At 40.8% G+C, this 27305-nt stretch overlaps 2 protein-coding genes across 3 annotated transcripts in view; one reads left to right on the forward strand and one right to left on the reverse strand.

The window, feature by feature from the left end:
* Positions 1-9510, forward strand: part of Rmdn3 (regulator of microtubule dynamics 3) — a 28012-nt gene extending 18502 nt beyond the window's left edge. The window contains exon 13 of the mRNA XM_060371844.1: positions 9311-9510. Coding sequence (XP_060227827.1) covers positions 9311-9319 — 9 coding nt within the window. The 3' untranslated portion in view covers positions 9320-9510. The remainder of the gene's footprint in view (positions 1-9310) is intronic.
* On the reverse strand, positions 1-24727 carry Rad51 (RAD51 recombinase). Of its 2 annotated transcripts, XM_060371845.1 has the most exons (11): positions 23913-24727; positions 22622-22683; positions 20704-20792; positions 16371-16508; positions 11701-11818; positions 9059-9150; positions 5652-5746; positions 3552-3665; positions 2057-2186; positions 1754-1875; positions 1-946 (listed from the first exon to the last, which is right to left on the reverse strand). In XM_060371845.1, exons 3-11 carry the CDS (start codon positions 20788-20790, stop codon positions 823-825), a joined length of 1020 nt encoding a protein of 339 aa, XP_060227828.1. In that variant the 5' UTR covers positions 20791-20792; positions 22622-22683; positions 23913-24727; the 3' UTR covers positions 1-822. The 2 variants fall into 2 exon arrangements, with proteins under 2 accessions (XP_060227828.1, XP_021496266.1); XM_021640591.2 differs by lacking the exon at positions 22622-22683 and having other exon boundaries at positions 23913-24726.
* Positions 24728-27305: the final 2578 nt, after the last annotated feature.

The raw sequence follows: 27305 nt of genomic DNA on the forward strand, positions 1-27305 counted from the left end.
TGTTTTTGAAATTCTTTTATTAATAAGGCTTAAGAACTAAAAAAGGAGACCACGGTTTTTGGAAATACTCTTAAAGTAGAATCATTTCGGCAATGTTAGACCTCTGAATCACAAGACTTATGTAGTAGGGCTTTCTTTAGTGTTCACATCTTTAAATTATAGCATCTGATCATAACTACTCAGTACCAAAAGATGTTACAGAAACCCTATTTTGCAATATTCAGTCTTCACTAGGATATCTCCAATAAATAACACAGTCACTGCACACAACTACTTTATTAGCAGCTGTGGAACGAACTGGCTTAAGTGAAGTCTTAGTAATTGAATAACAAGCATGTCCTGAAGGGCTGATAGAGACTAGCATGCCACATGCAAGAAGACTGCTTAACCAAAAAATAATTTAAAAAAAAAATTACATGACAGTTCAGGCATATAATTTTAAAGTTTGCATCTTACTTAGAGAAAAAGAATGTGTAAAAGCACCCATTCTCACTGTTACAAAAGTCTTAGATCTTTCCAGCTTTACTTCCCTTGGAGACACAAGACTCTACTCCAAACACCAAAAAAAAAAAAAAAAAAAAAAAAAAAAAAAAAAAAAAAAAAAAAAAAAAAAAATCAGTTATTAATATACTATAGAAGAAATAAACATTTCAGATCAGTTTGAATACTGACCTGTTTGACACCAGAAAGCTGATACAATAGTTGTTTTCCCAGAAGCCATGTCCTGGCAGTCGCAACAGGATGAAGAAGCCCAGGGAGCAGTCCTGTTCATTAGGCTAGACAGCATTTAAAACCTTATCCCAGGAAAGAAGCCCTAATGATTCAGTCTTTGGCATCTCCCACTCCATCTGCATTAATGGCAAACATAGCTTCAGCTTCAGGAAGACAGGGAGAGTCGTAGATTTTGCAGATTCTGGTTTCCCCTCTTCCTTTCCTCAGGTATAGCCTGACCCAAAGACACAGACAAAACATGAAGTTATAAGCAATTCTACTCCTATGACAGAACTAATTATTTCAGACATAAGATATTTTCCTAAAAGGATTTTTAGAATCTTTACATTTTAGTGTCTTTAGTCTGCCTCCAACTTGGAGGAATCTATTTCTGCCATGACTTTCTTATTGAAAAGTTCTATGAGCAGGCATGGTGGTGCACTACTGTAATCCCAGCACTCTGGGAGGCAGAGGCAGGCAGATCTGTGAGTTCAAGGTCAGCTTGGTCTACAAAGTGAATACAGGACAGCCAAGGCTTCACAGAGAAACCCTGTCTGGAAACAAAACACAACAAAATATCATTCCCCCCTACCCGCCAAAAAAAAAAAAAAAAAAAAAAAAGCTCTACAAATGAAACATTTTATAATTAGGGAGCCATATCAACTATTCATGTATCCTTTTTCATAACTGAGAGATTTTTAATTACATGTAGGTATTTGTGTCTGTAGGAGGGTCTGTGCACATGAACCCAGACTTGTTGGATCTCTTGGAGCTGGAGAGGTTGTGAGCTACATGATGGGGTTGCTGGGAACTGAACTCAGGTTCTCTACAGGAGTGGCGGTACATGCTCGTAACCACGACGCCATCTCTCCAGCAGCAAGCAAACACTTGTATCAACCAAAGGAGGACAAAGTTAGTGAGGCTTCCCAAGTGTCAATACTGCAGAGTTTTAATAGGGTTTAAGTGGAACTGTGTTCTCTTTATGTCTGGATCACAGTGTACTGACATCCACTTCAGGAAACAAACCTTGTTGTCACCTCACCTTGTTGTTGATGCATGGGCGATGATGTTTCCTCCAATGGGTTTTTTAGGATCTGCAGCGAACATGGCTGCTCCATCCACCTGGGCTACTACCTGGTTGGTGATTACCACTGCTACACCAAACTGATGAGGGAAAGAATGTCAGTTTTGTGACCACAAACATCCAAAAACCTTAATGCACACAACAAAGCCATGGCTAACTAATGTTCATCTTGGATAATATAAGGCACCGATACTGTCAAAAGACTCCTGGAATTTACAGCCGATGAAAGTAAGCCTTCTTGGTTTCTTTTCTATTGCTTACCTCATCGGCAAGTCTCAGCAGCATCCTCAGAAATCTGGCCAAATGCATTTGCCTGGCTGAAAGCTCCCCTCGACCTGAGTAGTCGGTTCTGTAGAGGGCAGTAGCGCTATCCACAATAAGCAGTGCATACCTACAAGAAACACAAATCTCCGTCAAATTCTTCTCCCTTACTCCCCACCTGAAATGTTACATGTATTGTGTTTTCCACTTTTCTTCTTTCTGAGACTGGGACTTGTTGCTTATGCAGCTCAAGTTGTCCTGACCTTTATGATCCTCCTGCCTTAGTCCCCCTAAGATAAAGCATGAGTCACAGACACCGACCTCCTAATTCAAACACAAACACACACACACACACACACACACACACACACACACACACACACACTAAATGTTTATAAAATGTCTAATCCAAGCTACCCTTTTGGTGAGTATCGTCTGTTTTGGTTTTGGCAGATTTGACCAAAAGAAGCTCTGGTGTTTTTTTTTTGTTTGTTTGTTTATTTTTTACAATATTGAGACTAAACACAGGGTCTCCAGCCATAGCTTCATTTTTTTTTTATTAGCCATGTGACTGAAATCATAAAGCATAAGTGTCAAAATGAGAACTAAAGGCAGAGGAGGTGATACAGTGGGTAAAGTACTTATGTAAGTGGGAGGATCTGAGTGTGAATCCTAGAGCCATGTAAAACCAGCCGAGGTAGAATATGGTTGCAACCTCAGTGCTTCCACAGCGAGATGGGAAGGGTGTCTAGAAGCCTGTGGACCAGCTAGCCTGACATTCACAGCAGTGAACGATGAAGAGATGCTGTGCCAACAAAAGTGGAAAGTGATTAACTGATGATCAAAGTGGTCTTCTACCTGCACATGTGAGCCACTCCATAATGTGCACTCACATATAAATGTGTCTGTACGCATAACATGAACACGTATAACACACAAAATACACATAAAAAGTATTTTTTAAAGAAAAGAACTTGGGGCCGGAGAGATGGCTCAGCTGCTAAGAGTACTCTCTGCTCTTTCAGAAGATCCAAGTTTGTTTCCCAGCATCCTTATTGGGTAGCTGTAACCACAGCTCAGGAGATCTGATACCCTCTTCTGACCTATATAGTTATCCCAACATACATTCACAGAAACACACTCATGAGTAAAAACAAATCTTTAATTAAAACAAAGACAAAAACAAATTACCACTATTTGTTAAAAAACAAACAAACAAAAAAACCCCAACAAAACAACAACAATGCCCCTCCCATGGTAGTGCATGCCTTTAATCCTAGCACTTGGGGAGACAGGCAGGAGGATCTCTGTGTGTTCGAGGCCAGCTTTGTCTATATGAGTTCCAAGACAGCCAAGACTACACAGAGAGAGCCTATGTAAAAAACAAACAGAAAACAAACCCTAAAATTTAAATCTCTCTATTTCTATTCAAACGACTACCTAGGTTCAGGGAAAGGGCTGTGGGGACAAAGTTAATGTCTTCATGAACACATACCTGGATTCTACCATCATGGCTGACGCTTGATAAAGGAGTTGGGTCTGGTGGTCTGTGTTGAACCCTCGAGCATATGCTACATTATCTAGGACATCACTGCCAGAGAGACCATATCTAGAAAAAGAGATTTTTAGGCTGCAGACAGAACTCAGGCAGGAGAAAAATTAATACCTAATATTTCTATGACCCAAATACGTAAGTAGCATCCCTAGTGGCTTTAAGACCCATAAATATAATTCCCTTTCTATTACAGTATAATAAGGCAAGCCATATACAGAGATGATAGCACCAATTATTTTAAGCTAGAAGTGAAACCTAAGGATAAATCAAATTTACTCTCTGAGGCCTCCTAACTACAAGAAATTTCCAAGTCTGAGGTAACAACATTCACCCTGAAAAGCCAAGAATTACAGTCAGAATTAGGATAAACAAAGATAACAAACCACTTAAAGATTCATTATGTTAAAAGAATGACACCTAATACTTCTTATGCCTCAATGATTATTTTCTTTTGCACTTAAAAAGAGCAAATCATATATCTTCCATTTTTATAGAATGATCTGTATTTTTCAACTTTGTTACCACTACCTAAATATAAATATATAAATAACTATATATAAACGCTCTTAGTTATTGACTTATTTGTTGTTTTTTTTGAGACAGGGTCTCATTTTATAGCCTTCACACTAAGGTAGCCTTCAGCTCACAGAGGTATGTCTGCCTGTCTGTTGTTAGTATGCCTACTGAGTGAATCTCCCCACACATACCTTTTTTATTCAGTACAGAAAAATCGAACTTAGGGTCTCATGCATGATAGATAAAATACTTTACCACTATATCCTTAACTGCACAACTTTTTTTTGAGTCATAATCATCTGAATGTCTACTGTAGTTTTATGAATTTTAAGTTGAGGACTTGTGCTAAAGAGATAGCTCAGGGGTTTAAGAAGAGTGGCTACTCTTGTAGAGCGCCTATGCTCAATTCTCAGCACTCATATGGCAACTCACAATTATTAATATTCATCAAAATTCTAGTTTCAGATATCCAGTACTCTCTTCTGGCCCCTGATGGTACACAGACACATGCAGGCAACACCCCACAACATGCACACCAACAATAAAATAAGCTAAATAAATAAATAAATCTCTAGATTTTTACACATAAATTTGTCAATTTGCAAAACAGCTTGCTAGAATTTTGATATGATTTATAGAGTCCAAATAATATCAATTTAGTGATGTACTCTTGGATATTAAAAGATACTGGTAGCCAGGTGGCACAGTAGCACAGCCTTTAATCCCAGCATTTGGTAGGCAGATCTCTGTGAATCTGACAACAGCCTGGTCTATAGAACAAGTGTTTTCTCATCTTTGGTAGTATTTTTTGGGGGGAGCTGCTGTAGTCTTTTAATTTCTCTTAAGGTTCCTGATCATGTTATCTTTTCAAGCCTTTTGTTTTCAACCTGTCTTTAAAGTGTTTCTCTGGAAGACAATATATAGTTGTGTTGTTTCTAACAAAATCTCAAATATTCAATGTTACCAATAAACTCAGGAACCAGATGCTGGGGTGAAAGCCTGCTAGCTCAGAGAAGCAGAGAAAGCACCCAGCTGACGTTCCTCCTCATCCAAGGTCCCAAAAGAAAGCACACTCCTTCCCCACACCTCAAAAACCCTCAAACTAAATGTCCCTCCCTCCCACTTCCTATGCGTCTATCTTCCTGACTTCCTGTTACTGTCCCCCCCCCCATGTTCACTCCCTGTCAACTGTTTGCTTGCGCTGCCCTTGGCCTAGGGTTGACTTCATTTAATCCTGTTTTTGGATTAAAGGTGTGTGCTAGGGCTGACCCACAACACAACTGAAGACAGGTTTTTCCAATAACAACACAATCTCTGGTTTCACGTATCCTGCAACACAGCTGGATCTTGCTTTTTATTAAGCCTAAGAACTTCAGACCGCTGAGGGAAGAATATTTTCCGTTATTGAGGTTTTCTTTCAAATCACACAGCTGGGGTGTAGAGTAATGAGATACTTTCCAGGAAAATTAACCTTGCTAAAATGATCTGCTAAAAGGTTAAACATATTTTAATTTAGTGACCTACCTCTCAGCCACTGCTAGCAGCCTTTCTGGGCGAAAGGTACCCTCAGTGTCAATGTACATGGCCTTTCCTTCACCTCCACCACGATCAATGGGAAGCTAGAGGGGGAAAAAAAAAAAAGGAACAGTGGAAACAACTACTCTTCTGACACAGTTGCTAAGCTCCCTATGATAAATCTAATTTCCATCACGCCAAATAAGGGTTAAAACATACACAGATGCTGTATTATAAAATTCCAGGGGATCTGAGATCTTCATACAGATATACGTGCATGCAAAACACATAAAACAACAACAAACAAACAAGCAATTTAAAAGAGAAGAGAAAACAGCGCAGGGCCTGTAATGATGGCTCAGTGGTTGAGAGCACTGCCTGTACTTCCAGAGAACACGTGTTTCATTCCCAGAACCTATCTGGTGACTCAAAACCCTGTAACTCTAATCCCAGGGTCCAGCATGATATTCTGGCTTTCATGCACAGGCAAACATACATGCACATTAAAACAAAAAAAGATGACAACCAGAGGTAACAAGGTGTACTCTTTTGATAGAAATAGCAGTTAAAACAGACATAAAGCACATAAAGTCAGTGTTTTGTCTGCGTTGGACTGCTTTGAAACAGTCCAAAGTACAAGATAAAACTGAGTGTTAAGACTGATCAAAGGTCAGCTATGATGGCCCCTATCTCTAATGTCACACATGAAGAGTATCAGGAGTTCAAGGTCAGCTACCTAGGAACTTTGAGGCCAGCTCTGGCAGCATGAGACCCTGCCTCAAAATAAACCCATCCATCCTGAGTATGGTGGCTAAGGCACTTGTAATGCAGTGTGGCAAGAAGCAGAGAGAGAAGCTATCACGTGAGCTTGCTGACTACCAGTTTAGCAACAACAACAAACCCAGTGAGTTCCAGGTTTAAGGAGAGACTCTGTCTCAAAGGAAGAAGGTAGAGATGCAGACATTATTAAGTTAGTAGGCGGTTGTTGTTTCAGTGGTTGATGCTCAGAGTTCCCCCGAGTAGCCTATGCTGGCCTCAAATGATCTCCTGAGCGCTAGGATTAGCATCCTCACGCTTAGCTAAGTTAAAAGTTTTCCATGAATATTTAGTACTGTAATTCCTCTCTATATTATAGAGATACATGTTGGTTTTCACTTTTGCTATTTTTATAATGCTGTGATATAAATTCTTCACACATTTATTTATTCTTGGACAGATGTGAAATGTTCTAGAATTTAAGTTATAGATAATACAGTGAAGTTTCATTTCATTAGGTTGAGAAAATCTTAACAATGATAACAGATAATGTTGGAATTTAAGTAATACTCTTAATGTTCTCTCATATTTCTGGTCCCAGCTCTTAGATTAATGTTAGGAGTTATTTTGATGCTGACCCTCAACATGTGGTTACTCCCTGGGATATACCTATCTTTGTTGTGTAAACCTGCCTAAGACATATCTGATTGGTTGATTAAATGGCCTATACCTGGGCAGGTCAGAATGGAGTAAGCATGGCTAAGGTTACTGGGCTTTTGGAGGACAGAAGAATCTCAGGAAGGAGACAGGAAAAGAGGAGGTAGGAGCAATGCCATGATTAGTTAGCATGGAGAAGGAACCATGTGGGCTAAGACGAAGGACTCCAAGGATGGCATGGATGAAGAAAACACCAAGATGAAAAATATAAGCAAATACCTTGGAATTATGGGTGGAAGGTAGACCAGATGAAGATGTTTAAGGCAGATGGTATTGGATAGGAGCTGGGAGGTGAATGAATGGTGAAGTTACTATGGCACAGTAGGCAGAAATATGTCTGGGCCAAGATACATAAGGCAATTATAAAATCTAACAGATGTCTGTGTCTTATTATTTGTGATAGTGGGTTAGATAATACCACTGTAATAATCTTAGGAGAATAATAAACAATATATAGCCCAACACACTTTTATTTACTACAACAGACGAACATGAAACTGTTCTATTAATGAATTAGCATTCTCTGGAAAAAAAAATAACAAAGATCTATAGCTGTTGAGCACTCAGAATGTTATTTAGGACTTTTCAGTGTTAATCTTACTACTTAATAAACATTCCCAGGCTAGGATTCTGTTTGTAATCTATCTGTCTGTCTGTTTATCAATCTAATTAGTTTTTTTTTGAGACATGGTTTTTCTGTGTAGCCAGGGCTGTTCTAGAACTTGCTCTGTAGACCAGGCTGTCCTGGAACTCAGAGATCTAGACTGCCTTTCCCTTCCCTCTACTGGGATTAAAGTGTGCACCACTACTGCCCAGCCTGTTTGTATTTTAAAGAATTAGTATGGCATACAGGGTTTCCATAGCAACAATAGATGGTCTTCATGAATGTCTTATCAAAACAAGAGGAAGGGGACTAGAGAAATGGTCAAGAGTGCTTATTTACAATCTTGAAGACCTGAACTTGGATTTCAGAACCAATTTTACAACTGAGGTGTGGTCTCAAAGAAACCTGTAATCCCAGTGCTATAAAAAACAAAGATGAATTATAATCCAGGCTTGCTGACTGCCAGTCTAGCCAAAAACCAAAAGCTTTAAGTCCAGGGAGAGACCCTGCCTTAAAGGAATGAGGTGGAGAGTAACAGAGGAAGATATCGGGTACTTTCTGGTATCTGAGAGTGCATATGCATATGCCCCTCCAGACATACGTATGTGCACCACACACACAAAGTAAAAAATTATAGAGAAAGCAGGGAGAGGTGGCACACGCCTGTAAGTCCAGGACTCAGAGGCAGGAGAATCTCTGTGAGTTTGAGGCCAGCCTGGTCTACAAAGTGAAACCAGGACAGCCAAGGCTTCACAGAGAAAGCCTGTCTCAGAAACAAACAAATAATTTAGAAAAACAAATAAACAAACAAAAAACCAAAAAACATTTCTATTTAAAAAGACCAGATACAGGGTTTAATGAATCATGTCAGGTTATTATTGTTATATATACTTTTTGAGACATAAAGTGTAGACTGCAGGGCTGGAGAAATGGCTTATCAGTTAAGGACCATAGGCTGCTCTTCTAGAGAACTGGGGTTTGATTCCCAGCACCCACATGTCAGCTCACAACTACTGCTCAGGGTAATAGTGGTGGGACAGCAGGAATGAACATGGCGCACACAAACGCATGCAAGCAGAACACTCATCCATATATAAATAAATATAAATTAGAGAATGAAAAAGAGCAGGTAAATCTAGAAGAAGAAATGGTAGAAAATATTTTTAATCAGTCATTTGAAAGTTTTTATGATGTGAAATGATTTTCAGTAGGAAATATCTTCTAACTAGCTCTGGAATTCTAGAGAAAGTACCTTTTGTGCCCATCCTAACAGATCTTTGAAGATATCATGAGTCAAACAACACTTTCTGATCTGATTAGACTGAACCCAACAACTCACCTGGCATGTTACAGCCAATGTATGACAGATCTGTGTCTTCCCAGTTCGGAATTCTCCAAACATCTCTGTGATAGATCCAGTCTCAATTCCACCTATGAAAGCAAACAATATCTCACATAAAATAACTGTTTAAAAACTCTAATCACAGAAATGTTCTTGGAGCACATAAATGTTTCCATAATTTAAAACTATCATTTTCAGTAATCAGCAATTTGTTAATTTCTATTCTTTCTTTCTCTCTTTTTTGGCTAGCCCCACTAGTATACAGCTCTAAGCCAGCTTTGTGGGAAGATGACGCAGGAGGATAAAAAGTTCAAGGCCTGTCTGGACAACATTGAAAGATCAAGACCAGCCCTCACAATATATTAAGACCCTGGGTCTGGACATGTAGCTCAATGGTAGAATGCTTGCTTAAAAGAAAAAGCCCTAGATTAAATTCCCAATATCACAAACAATAAGAATAATAAATTTGTTTTGTACATAAGAGGTTCTCATCTTCTGGTCTCCCCAGTGTTAATTTTACAATAAAATCTGACATTCAATCCTCAGTATGTTCACATCTCTCCAGTTTTATATGTTCATTTGTCGGCAATTTTACTCCATGTATAGCTTCACGTAATTGCTATCATAATCAAATTATAGAACTCAACCATGAAAAGCTGACAAGCAGCTTCTGCAGTCCCGTCCCGTTCGCCCCCCCCCCCTTAGGCAGGGTTTCTCTGTGTAGGCTTGGCTGTACTGGACTTTGTAGAACAGGCTGTCCTTGAACTCAAGAGATCCACCTGCGTCTGCCTCCAGAGTGCTGGGATCAAAGGCGTGAACCACCACAGCCTCGCTTTGAGTGTTTGGGCATTTAGTCTACTATGCGTTTGTCAGATCTTCTGGAACTGGAGTTATAGGTGGTTTCGAGCAACCATGTGGATGCTGGGAATCAAACTCCAGTCTTCTCAAAGAGTAACCAGTGCTTTTAACTGCTGAGCCATCTCTCTAGCCTCTCTTCTTTCCTTTTTGTTTTTTTTTTTTTTGAGACAGGGTTTCTCTATTTAGCCTTGGCTGGCCAGGAGCTTGCCCTGTAGAACTCAGAGATCCACCTGTCTCTGCCTCCTGAGTTCTAGGATTAAAAGTGTGTGACACCACCATCCAGTTCAAACTTTCACTTTTCAACAATGAGGACAACTAGGTTTTCAAAAGTTCAAAACCAGTCAGAGAAGGTGGTACATGCCTTTAATCTCAGCACTCAAGAAACAGAGGCAGGAGTATCTCTGTGAGTTCCAGGCCACCCCAGTCTATAGTCAGTTCCAGGCTAGTTGACGTCATACAGCAAATGAATGAATGAATGAATGCATGCTAGTATATGCTATACTGAGTAGTATTTAACAAAGAGTGCTTTGTAGCAGGAAGTATAGCTCAGTGGTAAAGGACATGAGTCTCTCAGCACAATCCTTTCCCATATGTCTTTGGTTTTTAAATTGTTACTATTAGCACTGTATCTATGATGTCTGAGTGTGGGCAGGCATGTGTCACAGCTCACACATGGAGGCCAGAGGATAACTCTGAAAAATGGGTAATCTCCATGTACTGTGGGTTCCAGGGATCGAACTCAGGTCATCAGGGTTGTAAGGCAACCACTTGCTGAGCTATCTCTCTGCCTTCCTCCACTGTATCCAACCGGTCAAATTTTCAATCTTGTGTTAAGACTAAAACAAATATATATTTTGTACTTGCATACATATTTATATTATATATAATCACACTTATTCCTTAAACACAGGAAACTTATTCTTTAAATACAATAAAGATTAAACTATTTAATTTATACTCAGAGCTACAAAGCAAGACACTGTTTCAACCAAACCAAACCAAAATTGATCTAATTTACAGGTAATTTTTGTATTTTATAAATCAGAAGCCTGGTGCGGTGGTGCATGCCTGTAATTCCAGCACTTGGGGAGGCAGAAGCAGGCAAATCTCTGTGTGTTGGAGGCCAGGCAGGTCTACTAATTGAGTTCAGGACAGCTAGGGCTATTACACAGAGAAATCCTGTCTTGAAAACAAACAAACAAAACCAAAACAACAGAGCCAGCATGACTAACTAATGCCTATAATCTAAAAATGCTTGGGAGATAGGAGCAGGAAGATCAGGAATTTAATGATACCTTCAGCTCCTGATTCATTTCCTAAAACCACCAAAAAAATTATTAAAAAATAAAAATTATTTATTTTTTAAAATGTTAGATTTGTAGATGTTACAAAGAAAAATACAGGAAAGTTCTAGGAACTCTTTACCTAACCTTCTCCAATGTTATCACCTTTCCCAACTGTAATACAGTATCTATGAGAATGAGAAAGCTGGCATTCCTATAATCCAAATACATGCAAATGAGCCTGAATGTGAGATCTGCCAACACAAGAAAAAAAATCAAAACCAAAACCAAACCAAACCAAAACACCGAAAAAAAAACGTTATAAAAGCAAACTCACAGAATCAGCCAGTCAAGCTCTGAAGAAACCTACTATTCTCACTTTTTATGCCAATTCACCATATTCACCTACCATGACTTTTACACTAATATTCCGGTTCTTTTCTGACCTACAAGATGTGTTCATTAGGATTTAAATAGGCGCACAAGGGATTACTCTACCTTGAAGCAGTTTGTCAAGCTCTTTGGAGCCAGTAGTAATCTGTATGATTTCTGACCGCCGTTGGTGAAATTCAGTTGCAGTGGTGAAACCCATTGGAACTAATTTAGCTGCCTCAGTCTAGAAAAAATAAAAAAAGTTAAACTAGTAAGGTAACACAGGTAAAGAATCTGGAAAATTTTGGACCCAAAATGCTTCAGACTATGATTTTTGTAGATTTTGGAGTACTTGGTTAGACTACCAACTGAACATCCTTCATTAAATATACCAAAATATGAACCTTGAGTATCAGATTTCTGTTAAAAAATTCTGCACATTTCATCTCTTATTCTTGCATTGGAGATGCTCAACCTACATGTATTGTAAGACAGGCCCAGGAACACCACAGGAAAACATTTTTTGTGCTGAGATGACAGGGCTGCAACACCACAGGAGCCTAAAGAGGACGTGTACCATGCATGTCTTTATACCTTATTTCCTGTTCTGTCATCCCTTGACATCCTGCCTTGTAAAACAGGGATGCCAGTCCAGATCTTTTTCTTTATTACTTATTTTCCAAGTACATCCAAATAACATTATACCTTACCTTAGCAACAAAATCTATACTTTAGGTTGAAAAAAATCATTAATATAATAGGACAATAAAACTAAGGAGTCTAGAGAGATGGCTCAGTGGTAAAAAGTACTTGCTGTTCTTGCAGAGGACCCACATGGCGGCTTTTAACTGTCCATAACTTCAGTTTTAGGAGACCCAGCACCATTTTCTGGCTTCCATGGGCACCAGGCATACACAAAGTGCACTTAAATACATGCAGGCAAAACACTCATACATTTAAAAATGAATAAATCTTTACAACAACTAACCATACATCCAGAGGCTAGAGAGCTGGCACAACGGTTAAGAGCACTTGTTCTTGCAGAAAACCCAGATTCAGTCCCCAGCACCCACATGTAACTCACAATCACCCAAAAACTCCAGTGCCAGGGGACCCACAGCCGCCTTCTGACCTCTGCAGGCACCAGGCTTGGACATGGTGCACATACATACAGGCAAGCAAAACACACATAATATTAAAAAAATCTTTCAAAACTTAAAAACAAAACAATCAAACACATTAACTTACAGAAACCCTGTTGAGGGATGGTCTTGTGTGCTGTGTATTCAGGTGCTGATTCCTGTGCCCTGACTGCAGTCTGGACGTGGGCATTGTCATTTCTATGAAGAATCTCCTGTCTCAATGTTATGTAAAAATTGCTCCCTAATTATCTCTGATGGGTTAATAAAGAAGAGGATTAGCCAATAACTGTGCAGAGGAGTCAGAAGACCGGACTGTGGCCAGTCAGGAGGTCTCAGGTAGAGACCAGAGAGGGGAGGAGAAATCACCATGAGGAAGGAAAAGTTCTCCATGAGGAGAGAGTGACAGCGGAAGGCTAAGGTAAGACTCAGATGGCAAGTAAAAGGGCATGTGGCTGAGAGGTAACCAGACTAGCAGATTTGGGTTAGAATGTATGAATATCTGCCCAGGTATAGAGCTTTAAACTTATTGAATAAATCTAATAGGTCTCTGTGTCAATTATTTGGCTAAGACACCTGCTGGAAAAGGCCCCTACTAATACCATAATCCACAAAAATCTAGACCACTGAAATTTCAGGTATGCATCACCATGCTTGCCTTCAATTCCTTTTTTTTTTAATTTTTGGGACAGGATCTCACTATGTAGCTCTGGCTGTCCTGGAACACAGAGTTCCACTTGCCTCTGCCTCCTGAGTACTGGGATTAAAGGCTCGCTCCCCCAACACCCAGCTATCCACATTGTTTTTTTAAGAGAGGGTCTCTGACTGGGGCCTGGAATTTACCAAGTAGGATATGTTGGCTGACCATTTGAGCTTTGGGGTTACTTGTCTCTTCTCCAGTGCGACTGGGATTATAAATTCATACCACCCTTCATAGCTTTTTATGTATTAAAGATTGAACTCAGGCTCTCATGCTTGCGTGACAGCATTTTAAAAATAAAGGTATCTCCCTAAAACTGAACTTGTAAATTTAAAACTTCTCTCACGCACTCCCATTTAATTTATATTATTTTCTAAACATATAGATATGATTAATACTTCAGTCAAAAATTTCCTACACTGTGTACGTTCTATTTTATAAACATAAGTTACTGTAAAACTAAATGCTATGCTTCTCTCAGGCTCAAATATAGTCAATCAGACATCCTCAAGGGTTTCTATTGCCAATATCAAGTGAAACCATGGTCATTACCAGACTTCAACTCATAGTATGTCTAAAAGCAAAGGTGACAGAAAATAGCATCTAAGCCTACAGTATTTTGCATATTTCAAATCACTTTTTGTATTATCATTTGACTGATTTCCTTATATGTAAGACAAAAAATACTGACTCTGTATTATTTCATGGTGCCTTAAGAGGCAAAATAAGGATATATGAGAGATGGGATGTGGTTGTGGCTCACACCTAGCATTCCTAAGGCCCTGAGCTCACTTTTAGCATTACATAAAACAGGTCTGATGGTATACCCCTGTACTCTCAGAAGCAGGGAGGTAAAAACAGGAAGATGACCAGTTTAAAGCTGTTTATAGCTTCTTTGAGGCCACTGAAGTACATAAAACCCTGTCTAAACAATTGTAGCAGCACCAAATCCTTAAAAAGGGCTATTGGATTACTGTCCCATATACAACTGAGACGGTTATACCAGTAATTTGTTTTCATGTATTTCTGAAACAGGACCTTATACATCCTAAACTTTCTTCAATATAAAACTCTGTTGTCCTGGGCTGAGGTTTTAGATGCGTATCACCACACCTAGTTGTAATTTTCTATTGTTTTTTAAAGTTAAGATCTGTAGCCCAGGCTTGCCTAGGATGAACTTGAACCAGGCAATCCTCCTGCCTCAGCCTTCTAAGTGTTGGTATGTTCCACTATTCCCAGATCAGTAAAATCATGTCATTTGTTGTAGTAAAAAAAAAAAAAAAAAAAAAAAATCTAAGCACATGATAGGAATTAAGTGATAAATTAAGTGATTGAGTATGCATACTGGAATTTGATTATGGGACTTTAATAATTAAAAAATAAAATAGTTTTGTGCTTTGAAAGCAAAAGATGTTTATTATGCAAAATGTAGACATGTTAGAATACTGTAAGGGGGGGAAAATGACAGGAACTGGAGCGATGGCGAAGTGGTTAAGAGTACTTGCTGTTCTTGCAGAGGACTGGGTTTGGCTCCCAGTACCTACAAGTTGGCTCACAAATGTCTGTAATTCCAGTCTGGGGAGCCAATTTATTCAGGCTGCTATGAACAGCAAACACACATGTGGTGCATATATACATATGCAGGCGAAAACACTCATAAACATAAAATAAATAACATTTTAAAATGAAAGAAAATAAAGGCCGAAGCACAGATCAATAGCAGAGCACACACTGAAGCATATATGAAGTCCTGGGTTCAATTCCCAGCCCCAAAACAAAAATAAAACAATATCCAGCTCATATTCCTACCATCCAGAAATAACGACATTAATATTTTAGTGTATCTATCCCTAGTGCGTGCTCTATACACACATACAAAATACACACATTTTAATGTGGCCCCAGCTCCACTCCTAGATGTATGAAGTTAATGGTTAACGGGGAAAGAAAAGTTTTCTTTATAGTGAAGCTACTATGAACAAACCTGTACTGCATCCCTGAAAGCAACCTTTGTGAAATTCACGCACCACCCCAAGCCCTAAAGGCCATTAGAAGTAGAAGCTTGTCTAGTGGGGAGGAATGAGATCAGAGTAAGGAGAAAACTGAGGGTGATGAAGTATGATTAAGATGCATTATATACGCATTATGAAAATGTAATGATGAAATATTACATATTATTATAGGCTATTAGCTACAATCCCAATTCTCATCTGCCTTTTAATATCATTTTACCAATATCATTCTCTCACTTTCTGGTGGTACTGATAATTAATCAGGGCCTAACACATGGTAGGCAAGTACTTTCCACTGAGCCATGTATATAGCCTCTCTTTACTTTTTATTTCTGAGGCAGGGTCTCAATTAAGTTACCCATATTGGCCTATGGTGCTCAAGTTGGCTAGACTCTAAAGCAGAGACTAGCCTCCAACTTCCTGTCACCGACCTCATAGTCACTTGAACTACAGGCTTGCACCTTAGTGTGACATCAATATTCTTCAAAATTGTTTTATTGGCTGCATATATAGTAAACATATTTTTTGGGCTGGAGAAATGGCTCAAGAGTACTTGCTCTACCAGAGGACTAAGGTTTAATACCCAGCACCCACATGGTGGCTCACACACATCTGTAAGTCCAGTTCCAGGGGACCGAATACCTTCTTCTACCGTCTGAAGAAGCATGTGGTGTACAGGTACGCATGCAAACAAAACATCTAATAAACATAAAACAAAATAATTTTAAAAATATCTCTGAGGTGGAATCACATTCAAGACGATAAGGCGCACAACAACCACTGCTGGGAATGTGTTTTTGGCAGTATTTATTTCAAACCCTACAAGACTGCAGTTTCCTACAGGAAATTGGGAGTTAAGATAAAAACTGAAGCAAGATGACAAGAGAATGAAAGAAGGCTAACAACCTTTAAGGATATATCATTTCATACTAATTATTCACTTACCAGAATCTTGTCGGCTTTGGCTTCACTAATTCCCTTAATATTTATTAGTTCCTTCTTTGGTGCATAAGCAACAGCCTCCACTGTATGGTAACCAGCTTCTTCTAATTTCTTCACGTCATTGGCATTTATGCCACATTGCTGTAAGAAAACAACAAATAAACTCAGGCCTCCTGTCTGACATGTATATCACACTTCAGAGATATTTGAAGATAACTTAGATCTGTAAAACCCCCGTAAAGTTTCATTACACATAAATTACTAAATAACAAACCATCAACTGGGCAGTGGCGGCACAGGCCTTTAACCCTAGCTCTAGGGAGAGACAGAGGCAGGCAGATCTCTGAGGTCAAGGCCAGCCTGGTATGCAGACTGAGCTCTACAACAGCCAGGATTCACACAAAAACCCTGTCTTGAAAAATATAAGTAAAATTTAAAAAATGAGTAAATCCTAACCTTTTGTACTATGACTCAGAAATGACCTTTGTGACCTTGAACAGCTTTAACCCAGTGTTTTTCAATCATTTCTTCAAAACAATAAATAAATTTTTTAGATGGGAAAATGGTAGATAGGAGCTCATTGGCCTCTGCCCCCAACTCCCTGGAGCTGTTCATAGGTAACAGTTCCTAGAGAAAGGGGGAGCATTTTCTTCAGCAATATAACCACTGATAATTGCCATTATTACTGTAAATACCTCCCCCCACACACATACACCTAAGCTCATGTAAGCAACCCTAACTAAATTCACGGGGCCAACAAACAAGCAAAAACATGGAAGATGGGGAACTGGCTGGGAAGAGAAAGGGGATCAGTAGGAGGAGGACAAGAGAAAGTAACAGGGGTGATTATGACCAAAAATGCATTATATACATGTAGAAAACATAACACATTATTATACACACTTAATGCTAATTATAAAAAAAAAAGTCACCCCAAAAGGGGTATATGGGAAATAGGCATAGCAGCATATATTTCAGCTACACAATGTCTTTCAGGCCAGCTGGGTTCTCAGAACTGCCTGTAACTCCAGTTCCAGGGGGATCCGAAGCTCACTTCTGACCTCTGTGGGCACTAGGCACATACAAAGGTGGTGCACATTCATGAAATCTAAGCACACACACACACACACACACACACACACACACACACACACATATATATCAAAACATTAAAAAAAAAAACACAACACAAAAAACAGGAATGCTGGTATATGCCTATAATCCCAACACTTGGGAGGTGAAACTAGGATTAGGAATCAAGGTTATCCTCAGCTACACAAAAATTCAAGGCCATGCTAGGCTACATGAGACCTTGTCCTAAAATAAACAGATAACTAGGCCAAAGAGTGAAGCTCATTGGTACAATTGCTGTACCAGCTTGCTTTCAACTGCTGTGATAATAGCAACAGAAGTAACTTGAGGAGAAAGCGTTCTTCTCACTAGACAGCAGTCTGTCCTGAAGGGAAGAAGTAAAGACCATGGAGGAACACTGCTTAATGGCTGTGCCTAATGGCGTCCTCCGTTTGCTTTTGTATGCAACCCAGGACAACACCACTAGGGGAGGTACTACCCACAGTGCTGGGCCCTCCACATCAGTCATTAAGAAACTGTCCCTACAGACTTGACTACAGGTGAATCTGATGAAGGCATTTTCTCTGCTGACTCTAGGCTGTGTCATGCTGATTAAAAACCAGCACACTTGCTGTGAATACAGGAAGGCCCCAGGTTCAAAGCCTAGCACTACTAAAAAGCAAAACCAAAAGCATTAAAACACTATGGGGGATGTTCAGCATATAGAGGTAGTTCAGCAGTTAAGAGAATTTGTTGTTCTTGAGGAGGACCCAAGTTTAGTATCCAGAACACGAACTGCAGCTCACAACCACCTGTTAACTCCAGTTCCAGGGGATTCCCACGTCCTCTCTGACCTCCACAACTACCGGGCATTCACATGGTGGATATACACAGATGCAGGCAAAACACTCATAGTCTTAGGGTTATTACTATGATAAACACTATGACCAAAGCGATTTGGGGAGGGAAAGGTTTATTTGGCTTACATTTCCACATCACTGTTGATCACGGAAGAAAATCAGGACAGGAACTCACACAGGGACAAGAACTTGGGGACAGGCGCTGATGCATAGGCCATGGAGGAATACCTATTTCTCTATGACTTGCTCAGCCTGCTTTCCTGTAAGACTCAGGGTCACCAGCTAAAAGGGGTGGCCCCACACACAGTGGTCTGGGCCCTCCCATCAATCACTAGTTAAGAACATGCCCTACAGGTTTGCCTGAAGCCTGACCTAATGGAGGTATTATCTCAGTTAAGGTTCTCTCTTCTCTATGATTATAGCTTGTATCAAGATGACATAAAACTAGCCAGCATACACGTTAAACTTTTGGCAGAGAGGCAGTGGATCTGTATGAGACTAGCCTGCTCTACATAGTAAGTTCCAGGCTAGCCAGGAGCACATAGTGAGAATCTGTCTCAAAGAAAAAAAAAAAGGAGGACTAGACAACCCTGCCCTTTATAGTGAGTTCCAGGACAGTCAGGGCCCTGTCTAAAAAGAAAAAGGAAAAATAAAAAATAAAAGAACAAACAAAAAAACCAACAGATGAATCAAATAATCTAAAGACAATACAACCTGTTAGAGATAATAATCATTTTTGCACATTTAAAATGAAGAGCTGGAAACTAAAATTATTTACCTAGCACCATTTCCTCCAAGAATCTTTCATTTCAATATATTTAAACAAATCTATTAAACTTTGGCTGTATAGAAGTAGCCCCATTGTCTTTAAAAGTCTTATCATTATGGGAGCTGGAGAGATGACTCAGTGGTTAAGAATGCTTGTTGCTTTTGTAGTGAACTGGAATTCAGTTCCCAGACCCCTCTAATTCCTGGTTACAATAGATCTGACATCCTCTTGGGCCTCCTTGGGTATGAGCACCCACCCACATGGGCTTATACAAATACATAGAAATAATCTTTAAAAAAGTTATGGCCGTGAACTTTCCATGAAGGTGGAAGAAGAAAAGCAGTGTCACAGAGTTTGAGAGAGGGTCTCATGCAGCCCAAACCTGTAAAAGGATAACCTGGAACTCCTGATGATTTTTGCTCCATCTCGGAAGCAAGTGTCACCAAGCTCAGCTCATTTAAGTAGTTTCCAGAGTCTTGAAGTTTGGGTAGATTGGAAAATTATACAAATTGACGCAGAAAATCAAGGTGTTCCCTCCCACAAGGCCCTTTGTGTAACAGGCAGAAATATTGTACAAAATTAGTACCTGCTATTGTTTCCCTTTGTGTGTGGTATATGTGCATGTACTCATGTGTGTGTTAGTTTGTATGTACACGTATAGAGGCCAGACGTCTGCCTCAGTCATTTTTAACATTATTTTGGGGGACAGAGTCTCTTATTATACCTGACTCTGATTGCCTAGACTGGCTGGCCAAAAAGCCCCAGTGTCCTATCTCTACCTCCTCCGTGCTAAGAATACAGGCATATACCACTCTGCCTGGCTTTTATGGGTGCTAGGTCTTCATTGTTTGCACAGTGTGAACTTTACCCACAGAGCCGTATTTCCAACCCTCTTGTTATACAGAGCCGTATTTCCAACCCTCTTGTTTGTTCTGCCACTACTGCTTTTTTTTGCAGTTTGTTTAGTTTTTTAGATAGATCCTGGACCTTGCTATTGCAGACCAGGCTGGCCTCCAACAGAATTCTCCAGCCTCAGCCTTCCAACTGCTATAATTACAGCTACGAGTCACCATACCAGCTAATGTTCAGTATTCTTAATGTTAACTCCTAAAATAGAACGGGGTCTTTTGTCTCAACAACCCCATACCTTTCAGCCTGCTTAACAACAGCCAGAGAGTGTCCTACATGCATTGCTGAGTTATATCACTAATTCTCCCATCAGCATTCTGTTTTTTTTTTTTTTTTTTTCCAAGACAGGGTTTCTCCGTGTAGTCATGGCTGTCCTAGACTCACTTTGTAAACCAGACTGGCCTTGAACTCATGAGATCTGCCTGCCACTGCACTGGGATTACAGGTGTGTGCCACCGATCAGCATTTTCATAGTTAGTGTAGTGCAGAAGATTCCATCATGGGATCTTAGTGTCTAAAGTTCAGTTCTGAGGGAGAAAATAAGAGTAGAAAGAGAACTGACAAGAGAGACTTGACCAGACATGTTTAGCAACAATCCTGTGCTGTTCTGTAGAAACGGACAACCTCCTGGAACCCCAATTTAATTTCTGTAAAGGTTCATTTGTTCCATTAGGCAGATAAATGTACTAGAGCATTGTAAGCAAAGACTTAGCAACTGCGAACATACCTCTAACCGTGAAACAGGTTGTGGCCCGAAGCTTTCTTCTTCAACGGAAGTGTCTGCGTTTGCTTCAAGCTGCATCTGCATGGCCATTTCTAAAAGATACAAAGAGGCATCAGTATGAGTGAACACTATAAAAATACTCTGTCTGGGGCAACAAAAATGGCAAGATTAGTTTTCGGACACACCACTGAAGAATTGCAGCTGGCCCCACCTAGCCACTGTTTAAGCGCAACTGCTGCTCTTGAATAGGATCCAGGCTCCGTTCTCAGCACAGTCATGGAACTTCCTGCCTATAACTCCAGTTCTAAGAGATCCAGCACCCTCCTCTGACCACGCAGGCACCGGACATGAATGCCATGCTTACAGAGAAAACAATCGTCCACATAAAATAAAAATAAGCTTAAAGAATAAACAAAACAGATGTGTCTAACCTAGAGCTGTAGGTTGTATGCAGCCAAGGATAGCTTATTCAAAAGAGATTTTTTAAAAAATATTTTTTTACTTTCTTCTTTTGAGATAGAATTTCTCTGTGTATCCGTGGCTGTCCTGACTCACTTTGTAGACCAGGCTAGTCTTGAGCTCACAGAGATCCACCTGCCTCTGCTGAGTGCTGGGATTACAGGTGTGCACCTCCATGCCCAGCTAAGACATACTTTTATAAGACATCAAGTTCCAAGCCTTCCTATAGTACATAGTGAGTAAAATTTCAAAATACAGAATAATTTCATGGTTTTGGAATAAGGGAATTCTTGAGGTAGATACACAAAGCAGCAACAGTCTAATAGGAAAACATGGGCTGGAAACATAGCAGCCTATGGTACAGGCCCTGTCTAGCACACAAAAACGAGGCACTGGGTTGAATCCTCAGCACGGCAAAACAAACAAGAAACTGACTATATTTAGTTGACTTTCAGCACCAAAGATGGAATTCAGATCCCAGAACAGGTTAAATAATAATTAAAATAAACCTGTAGCTCTGACTACATTTGAAGTTATAACTTAGGGCTCTGGTATTGTAAATTAATTGATACAGTGTTTGCCTACCAAGCATGAAGCCCTGGTCTGATGCTATGCACTGCATAAAGCCAGGCATGGTATTCATGTCTGTAATCTCAGCAGTTAGGAGGTTTGTAAGGAGATTAGAAATTCAAGGCCATCCTCTGTTATGTAGCAAGTTTGAGACTAGCCTGGATCACCTAAGATGCTATCTCAAAACAAAAAAAGAAAACAACAACAAAAAAAGAAAAACTTCTATCCATTAAAGACATGAAGAACATGAAAAGTCAACTGGGTGCAGTGGCATACACCTATAATCCCAGCACTCAGCGAGGCAGAGTCAGGTGAATCTTTGTGAATTTGAGGCCAGCCTGGTCTACAGCCATGGCCACAAAAAGAACCCCTGTCTCGAAAAACAAAAACATGGGAAGTCAAATCGTAACAGTAGAGAAAATATCTGCCACATATACAATTAGAGGTGGATAATCAGAATACAAACATATAGAAGTCATTCAAATCAGAAAGAAGAAAAAAAAAGAACAGAAATCACATTTAAGAGGAAGGTATCTCTATAACCCAAAACATGAACAAATGACTATCACAAGTTCAAGGACAGGCTGAACTGTATAGTAATACTATTTCTAAAAGCAGTCCCCACACCCACTCCAAAGTTCATATTACTATATACACATCAATTGTTGGGGTTGGAGAGATGGCTCAGTGGTTGAGCACTGATCTTCCAGAGGACCTGGGTTCAATTCCCAGCATGCGTATGGCAGCTCCCAACTGTCCATAACTGACACCCTCACACAGACGTACATGCAGACAAAATAACATTACATATAAAGTAAATTATTTAAAAAAATAATCAAGTGTTGGCAAGCACGTGAAACAATTAAACATTCAATACTACTAGTACATTTACCTGAAATTTAAAAACAGGCAACGATGCACTGGAGAAATCAGGAGAGTGAGTTCAATGCCAGCCTAGGCCAAACAGCAAAACCCTCAATCAAAACAATAAATAAAAACAACAACAAAAAAATGGTCTGCATGGTGACACTTTCCTGTAGTCCTAGCACCTAGGAAGCAGAGATAGTAGAACCTGGAGTTCCGGACCAGCTTCTGGGTTATAGACAGACCCTGCCTAAACATTTTGTAAAAGTGGGCCAAGTGAGTGAAGAGTATTTGATATCACTCTTTAGCCATCAAGGTGAGGGGGAAATATTAAGACAAGAAGGATAATGGAGGGTTTTTTGTTTTTTTAAAGAGGGGCAACATTTTCAACATTTTTATCTCATGTGCCTTTGTGGTTTTCCTGCCTGTACGTCTGTGTGAGGGTGTCAGCTCCTCTGGAGTTACAGCACATGGGTGCTGGGAATTGAACCCAGGTCCTTCGGAAAAGTAATCAATGCTCTTAACCACCGAGCCACCTCTCTTTAAGGTGGTGATTACACAGATTGATTCATTTTATAATAATTTATGTATACAGCTTGTGGCTTTTTAATACTTCACTTTATTACTAAGTTTTGAAAGTTCCTCTTAGATGGTTTTTGTTGCGTGAGTGTTTTGCCGGCATACATGTGTGTATCACAGACCCGCCTGGCTTCTATGGTCAGAAGGCAGCACTGGATCCCCGGGAACTGGAGTTACGGATGGTAGTAACCCATCCTGTGGCTGTTGGGAACGGAATTTGAGCCATCTATCTGTCCAGGCCCTCTACTTCACTTTTTTTTTCTGAGACATGCTCCTCCATACGTAGCTCAGGTTGGCCTTGAAACTGCCATCCTCCTACCTCGCCCGAGTGCTAGGATTACAGGATAGATGTGGCAAATCTAGCCAGGCTTCCCTTCAGAAATCCGTGTTGCATTTCCCAGTCTTTACTCTGCTTATGCAGTCCTTGAACTCAGGAGGTGAACTCCGACTTCACTTTCCGGAGACACCAGCCAGCACGCTCCGCTTTAACCACGACTCTGCTGGCCCTGGCCCTAACATTTAGCAGCTGTGAGCGCGTCTCTCTGGCTCTCGGCTTCCTGCGTTGGGGCCACAGAAACGAACATGAAAGTCTGCAAACCTAGCATTTGGGAGACTAAGGGCGGGAGTTCGTACCCTGCCCGGGACCCAAAACCAAAGCCTGAAGTAGGGTTCGGTTTTCCTCCACAACGAACTCAGTGGGTTAGCGTCGGCAGGAGAAGCCCGAGCGGCCTCGCACTCACCGGTCCCGCAGCCGCGGGCCGCGCGCCCCGTCCGGCAGCAAACACCACGCTCGCCCCGTCACCCGGACTCGAACCCTCTTCGCAGCTCCTCCGTTAGGCAGTGTAGGAAGAACGGGAGCGAGTTTCGGTCCTCGCAGCGGCGACTCGGGGGTCGCCTCGGCTTTGCCCGGGCACCGACTGCGAACTGTTACCGCCACTTTCAGAAATCCCGCCAAAGCCTCGCGGCCAGGCACGCCCGCGCCCCGCTACGTCATCACGCCTTGCTCCGACCCGCCTCCCGGCTACTTCCGCTTCTGCCGAGAGCCTGGCGGACAAACCGGACGACTGGGAGCCGACGGCTTCCGTAGGTCAGGCTTCCCGCCTTCGATAACTGTCCTGACCAGGCCTTTCCTGATGCCAGGCTGATGACTGCAAGTCTCCAGAGGCGGTGTGGCCGGCCGGGACTACGTCACCCAGAATGCACTGCTGCGGAAGCCGCTCTGTACTTTTCTTTGAGCGGTGGGTGTGGGTTCGGGTCCGAAAGGTCGCCTCTGCCTACGGTTTGGCAGTTGGGCTGTTTCCGGAGCCCGGGCCTCTTCGGGTCTCTGTAGGACGAAGAGGTGAAGGAGCTGGAGTAAAGATAAAGCCTGAGAACGGAGCCAGAGGCTAGCAAATCAGTGTGGGACTCAGCGAGGTGTGAAACAAAGAAAAAAAAAAAAAAGGACTTTTTGTTGGGCGGAGGCGGGGGCCTCGTCGAGACGGGTTAATATAACCCAAATACATTACAGACATTTATAAAACTACCAAAAATTAAAGTTAAATTACTCACTCTAGTTTTTTTTCTCTTTGTATTGTTTATTGGACTCCAGAAAAGAAGGCTCGTAATTGAATAAACGTTTGCGTAGTTTGCCAGGAACTTTGACCGGTAACTTCAGCTTTAAAAAAAAAAAGTGTGCGCGTATATATACACATATCTATGTGTGTTTCTAGACAGGATCTCATACTCCTCAAACTCTTTGTAGCCAAGAATGACCTTAATCCTTAGGTTTTCTGTGCTGAGATTGTAGGAATGCTCCATCGCTACGTTGTGTTGGAGACTGAACGCAGGACTGCATACAGGCTAGATGAGAACTTCAACAATTTACCTGCATGCCCAGCTAGTTAATTTTTTGGAAACAGGTTCTCTGTAGCCTCTGGACTCAGCTTCCCAAGGTCTGGGGTTACAGGAATAAGCCATCATGCTTGATGTCTATTTACTTTTTGAGAGACGCTCTGGATAAATTTCCCACTGTGACCTTGAACTTTGAATCTTCCTGCCTCCACACACAGCTACAGGCATGTAAACAGGCATGTGCCGCCAGGGCTGGTTGTGGGTGCTTTAAAGTTGACAAAAGTTTACTTAATCCTTACAGTAGTGTTGCATCAAAGGGTAGATTTCAGGAGATGGCAACAACAAAAGCATTTGTGTAGGTAATAGTGTTTGAATGTACACTCATTTGCAGAGTGTAGAGGCCCACCAACATTGAGATGTCCAGACATGTCCAGGCCTCACTGCCTAACGTAACTATAGGCATTTTATTGAAGACCTACCTACTTTAGCCTTTAGCTTGACTGTAGCCATTTGCTATTTGTCTTCCCTAGTGCACAATTCAGTACTTTAGAATAACAACACAGATAATAATGTATGTTCTGCTTTAGTTAAAATCACAGCATTCTGCTATATTCCTTTCATGCAAGAATGAAAGGGAACTGGAAAGTCCTTAAATTCCCCTGCCCAGTATCCCAGCCAATCAGCTTAAAGGATAGCTACTTTGTCTGGCTACCTAGGCACAATGTACCTGGAATAGAATTGATTCTTTCTGTGTTTTGTTTTTTCCCTTTAAAAGCACACTCTGAGAACGACTCACAAAGTCACAGTTTGGCTCCCAAGTTCATTCTATGTCCCTGATTATAAGTCTTTGGGTGTGTGTTCAATAAATCATTGTAATGATGGAATTTTGGTTTCTTTAAAAAAAAAAAGTTAAATTATGTAAATATGTTCTTGTTTTAATCCCAAAGTGTTTGTCCACAGCTGATAGTTGACTCCTGCAGGACATGGTCTTTGCTAGTTGGTCTTTGCACCATGGAGAGTGTCGTGGTCTAGGACTTCCGAGGATATAAATACAAGGGCCCAGAAAGGGAAAGTGGGGCAGTTTGGAGAGACCAGAGATGGACAGTGTGGTGGCTTGGAGGAAACTGCTTGCTGCATTTGATGAAGATTGGTATAGCCCCAAAAGAACCCATTGACCCTAAACAACTGGGAGAAGTAAAGGAGTCTGTGCCCCTATCCCCAATAACCTTCTCTCTCTTACCCAGGGTTAAAGGGTTGGTAGAAGAGAGGTAGAGGCTTAAATACCTCAAAGTTAAAAACAAGTGCAACAATCATTATCTTACCGAGATTGGAGTCTTGAGTGGTTTGAGTGTCGATAGACTGTAACAGAGAGAAGAGCAGAAGACAACTTGAAAGTCTGTTTTCTCCTTCCACCATGTGTGTTCAAGATTAAACTCATGTTATCAGGATTGGTGGCAGGTGCCATCTCCTCAATGAAACTCTTTAAAATACTTCAGGTGAGAGAAAGTTTGTCCTGAGCTCCAATTGTAGTTGCCAGCTGGCTTACTTTCTTCGGGCTTGACTCTCAGTATTCTCCCTCCAGTGTGCACATTGTGGTGCAACTGTGCAGGACAGGTTAAAACGGTATCAAAGTTGGTTCCCTCCTTTTATCATGTGGGTCCCAGAGACTGAACTCAGGTCAACAGGCTTGGGGGCAAGCACCTTGACCTGCTCAGCCATCTTGCTGGCTTGAATAGCTGGCCAGTTTGTTATTGGTGTTATGAAAGTCAGAGTCTAGACGTGGCTTTTCAGGTCTAGGCTTGGCTATGACCTCCGTGGGCCAATTAAAGATGTAACTGTGAAAAGCAGAAAAGGGAGATTTATTTAATGTGATCACATAAGAAACACGAACAAAGACATCCAGTGAGCTCCCAAATCCAACTTTGGGGTGCTGACATAAAGTTTTTATTTAATTAGAAGGCAAAAGAGATGCATAACTAAGAAGCCTTGATCAGGGTGTGGTCCCACCCATCACTGAGTCATGCTTGTCTAGAATCCAGTATTCTTCCTGGTAAGGTGGTCTGACAAGCTGTCAAAATTGAGTAAAAACTCCTTACATCCCACCCCAAAACCCAACCAGCCTCTCTAGTTGGCCTTTCCTTTTACCAGCATGAGACTCTTAGGGAAATTTCAATTTTGATGGGCTCATTGACTCAATAGTCTGATACCCAATAGAAGGGGCACAGATCACTTCATTTCTGTCAATACAGTTATAACATGGAAAAATAATTTTGGGATCTAGCTTATATTTTATGGTTAAAAAA

Source organism: Meriones unguiculatus, chromosome 18 (assembly GCF_030254825.1).
Source record: "Meriones unguiculatus strain TT.TT164.6M chromosome 18, Bangor_MerUng_6.1, whole genome shotgun sequence".
In the NCBI taxonomy this organism is placed as follows: domain Eukaryota; kingdom Metazoa; phylum Chordata; class Mammalia; order Rodentia; family Muridae; genus Meriones; species Meriones unguiculatus.

Coding starts and splice junctions, on each gene's coding strand:
- Rad51 (XM_060371845.1), bottom strand. CDS start 20,790: ATGGCCATGCAGATGCAGCTTGAAGCAAACGCAGACACTTCCGTTGAA. Junction 11,819..16,370: donor CCAAAGCCGACAAGATTCTG/GTAAGTGAATAA, acceptor TATTTTTTCTAG/ACTGAGGCAGCTAAATTAGT. Junction 947..1,753: donor GCCCATGCATCAACAACAAG/GTGAGGTGACAA, acceptor TCTTTGGGTCAG/GCTATACCTGAGGAAAGGAA.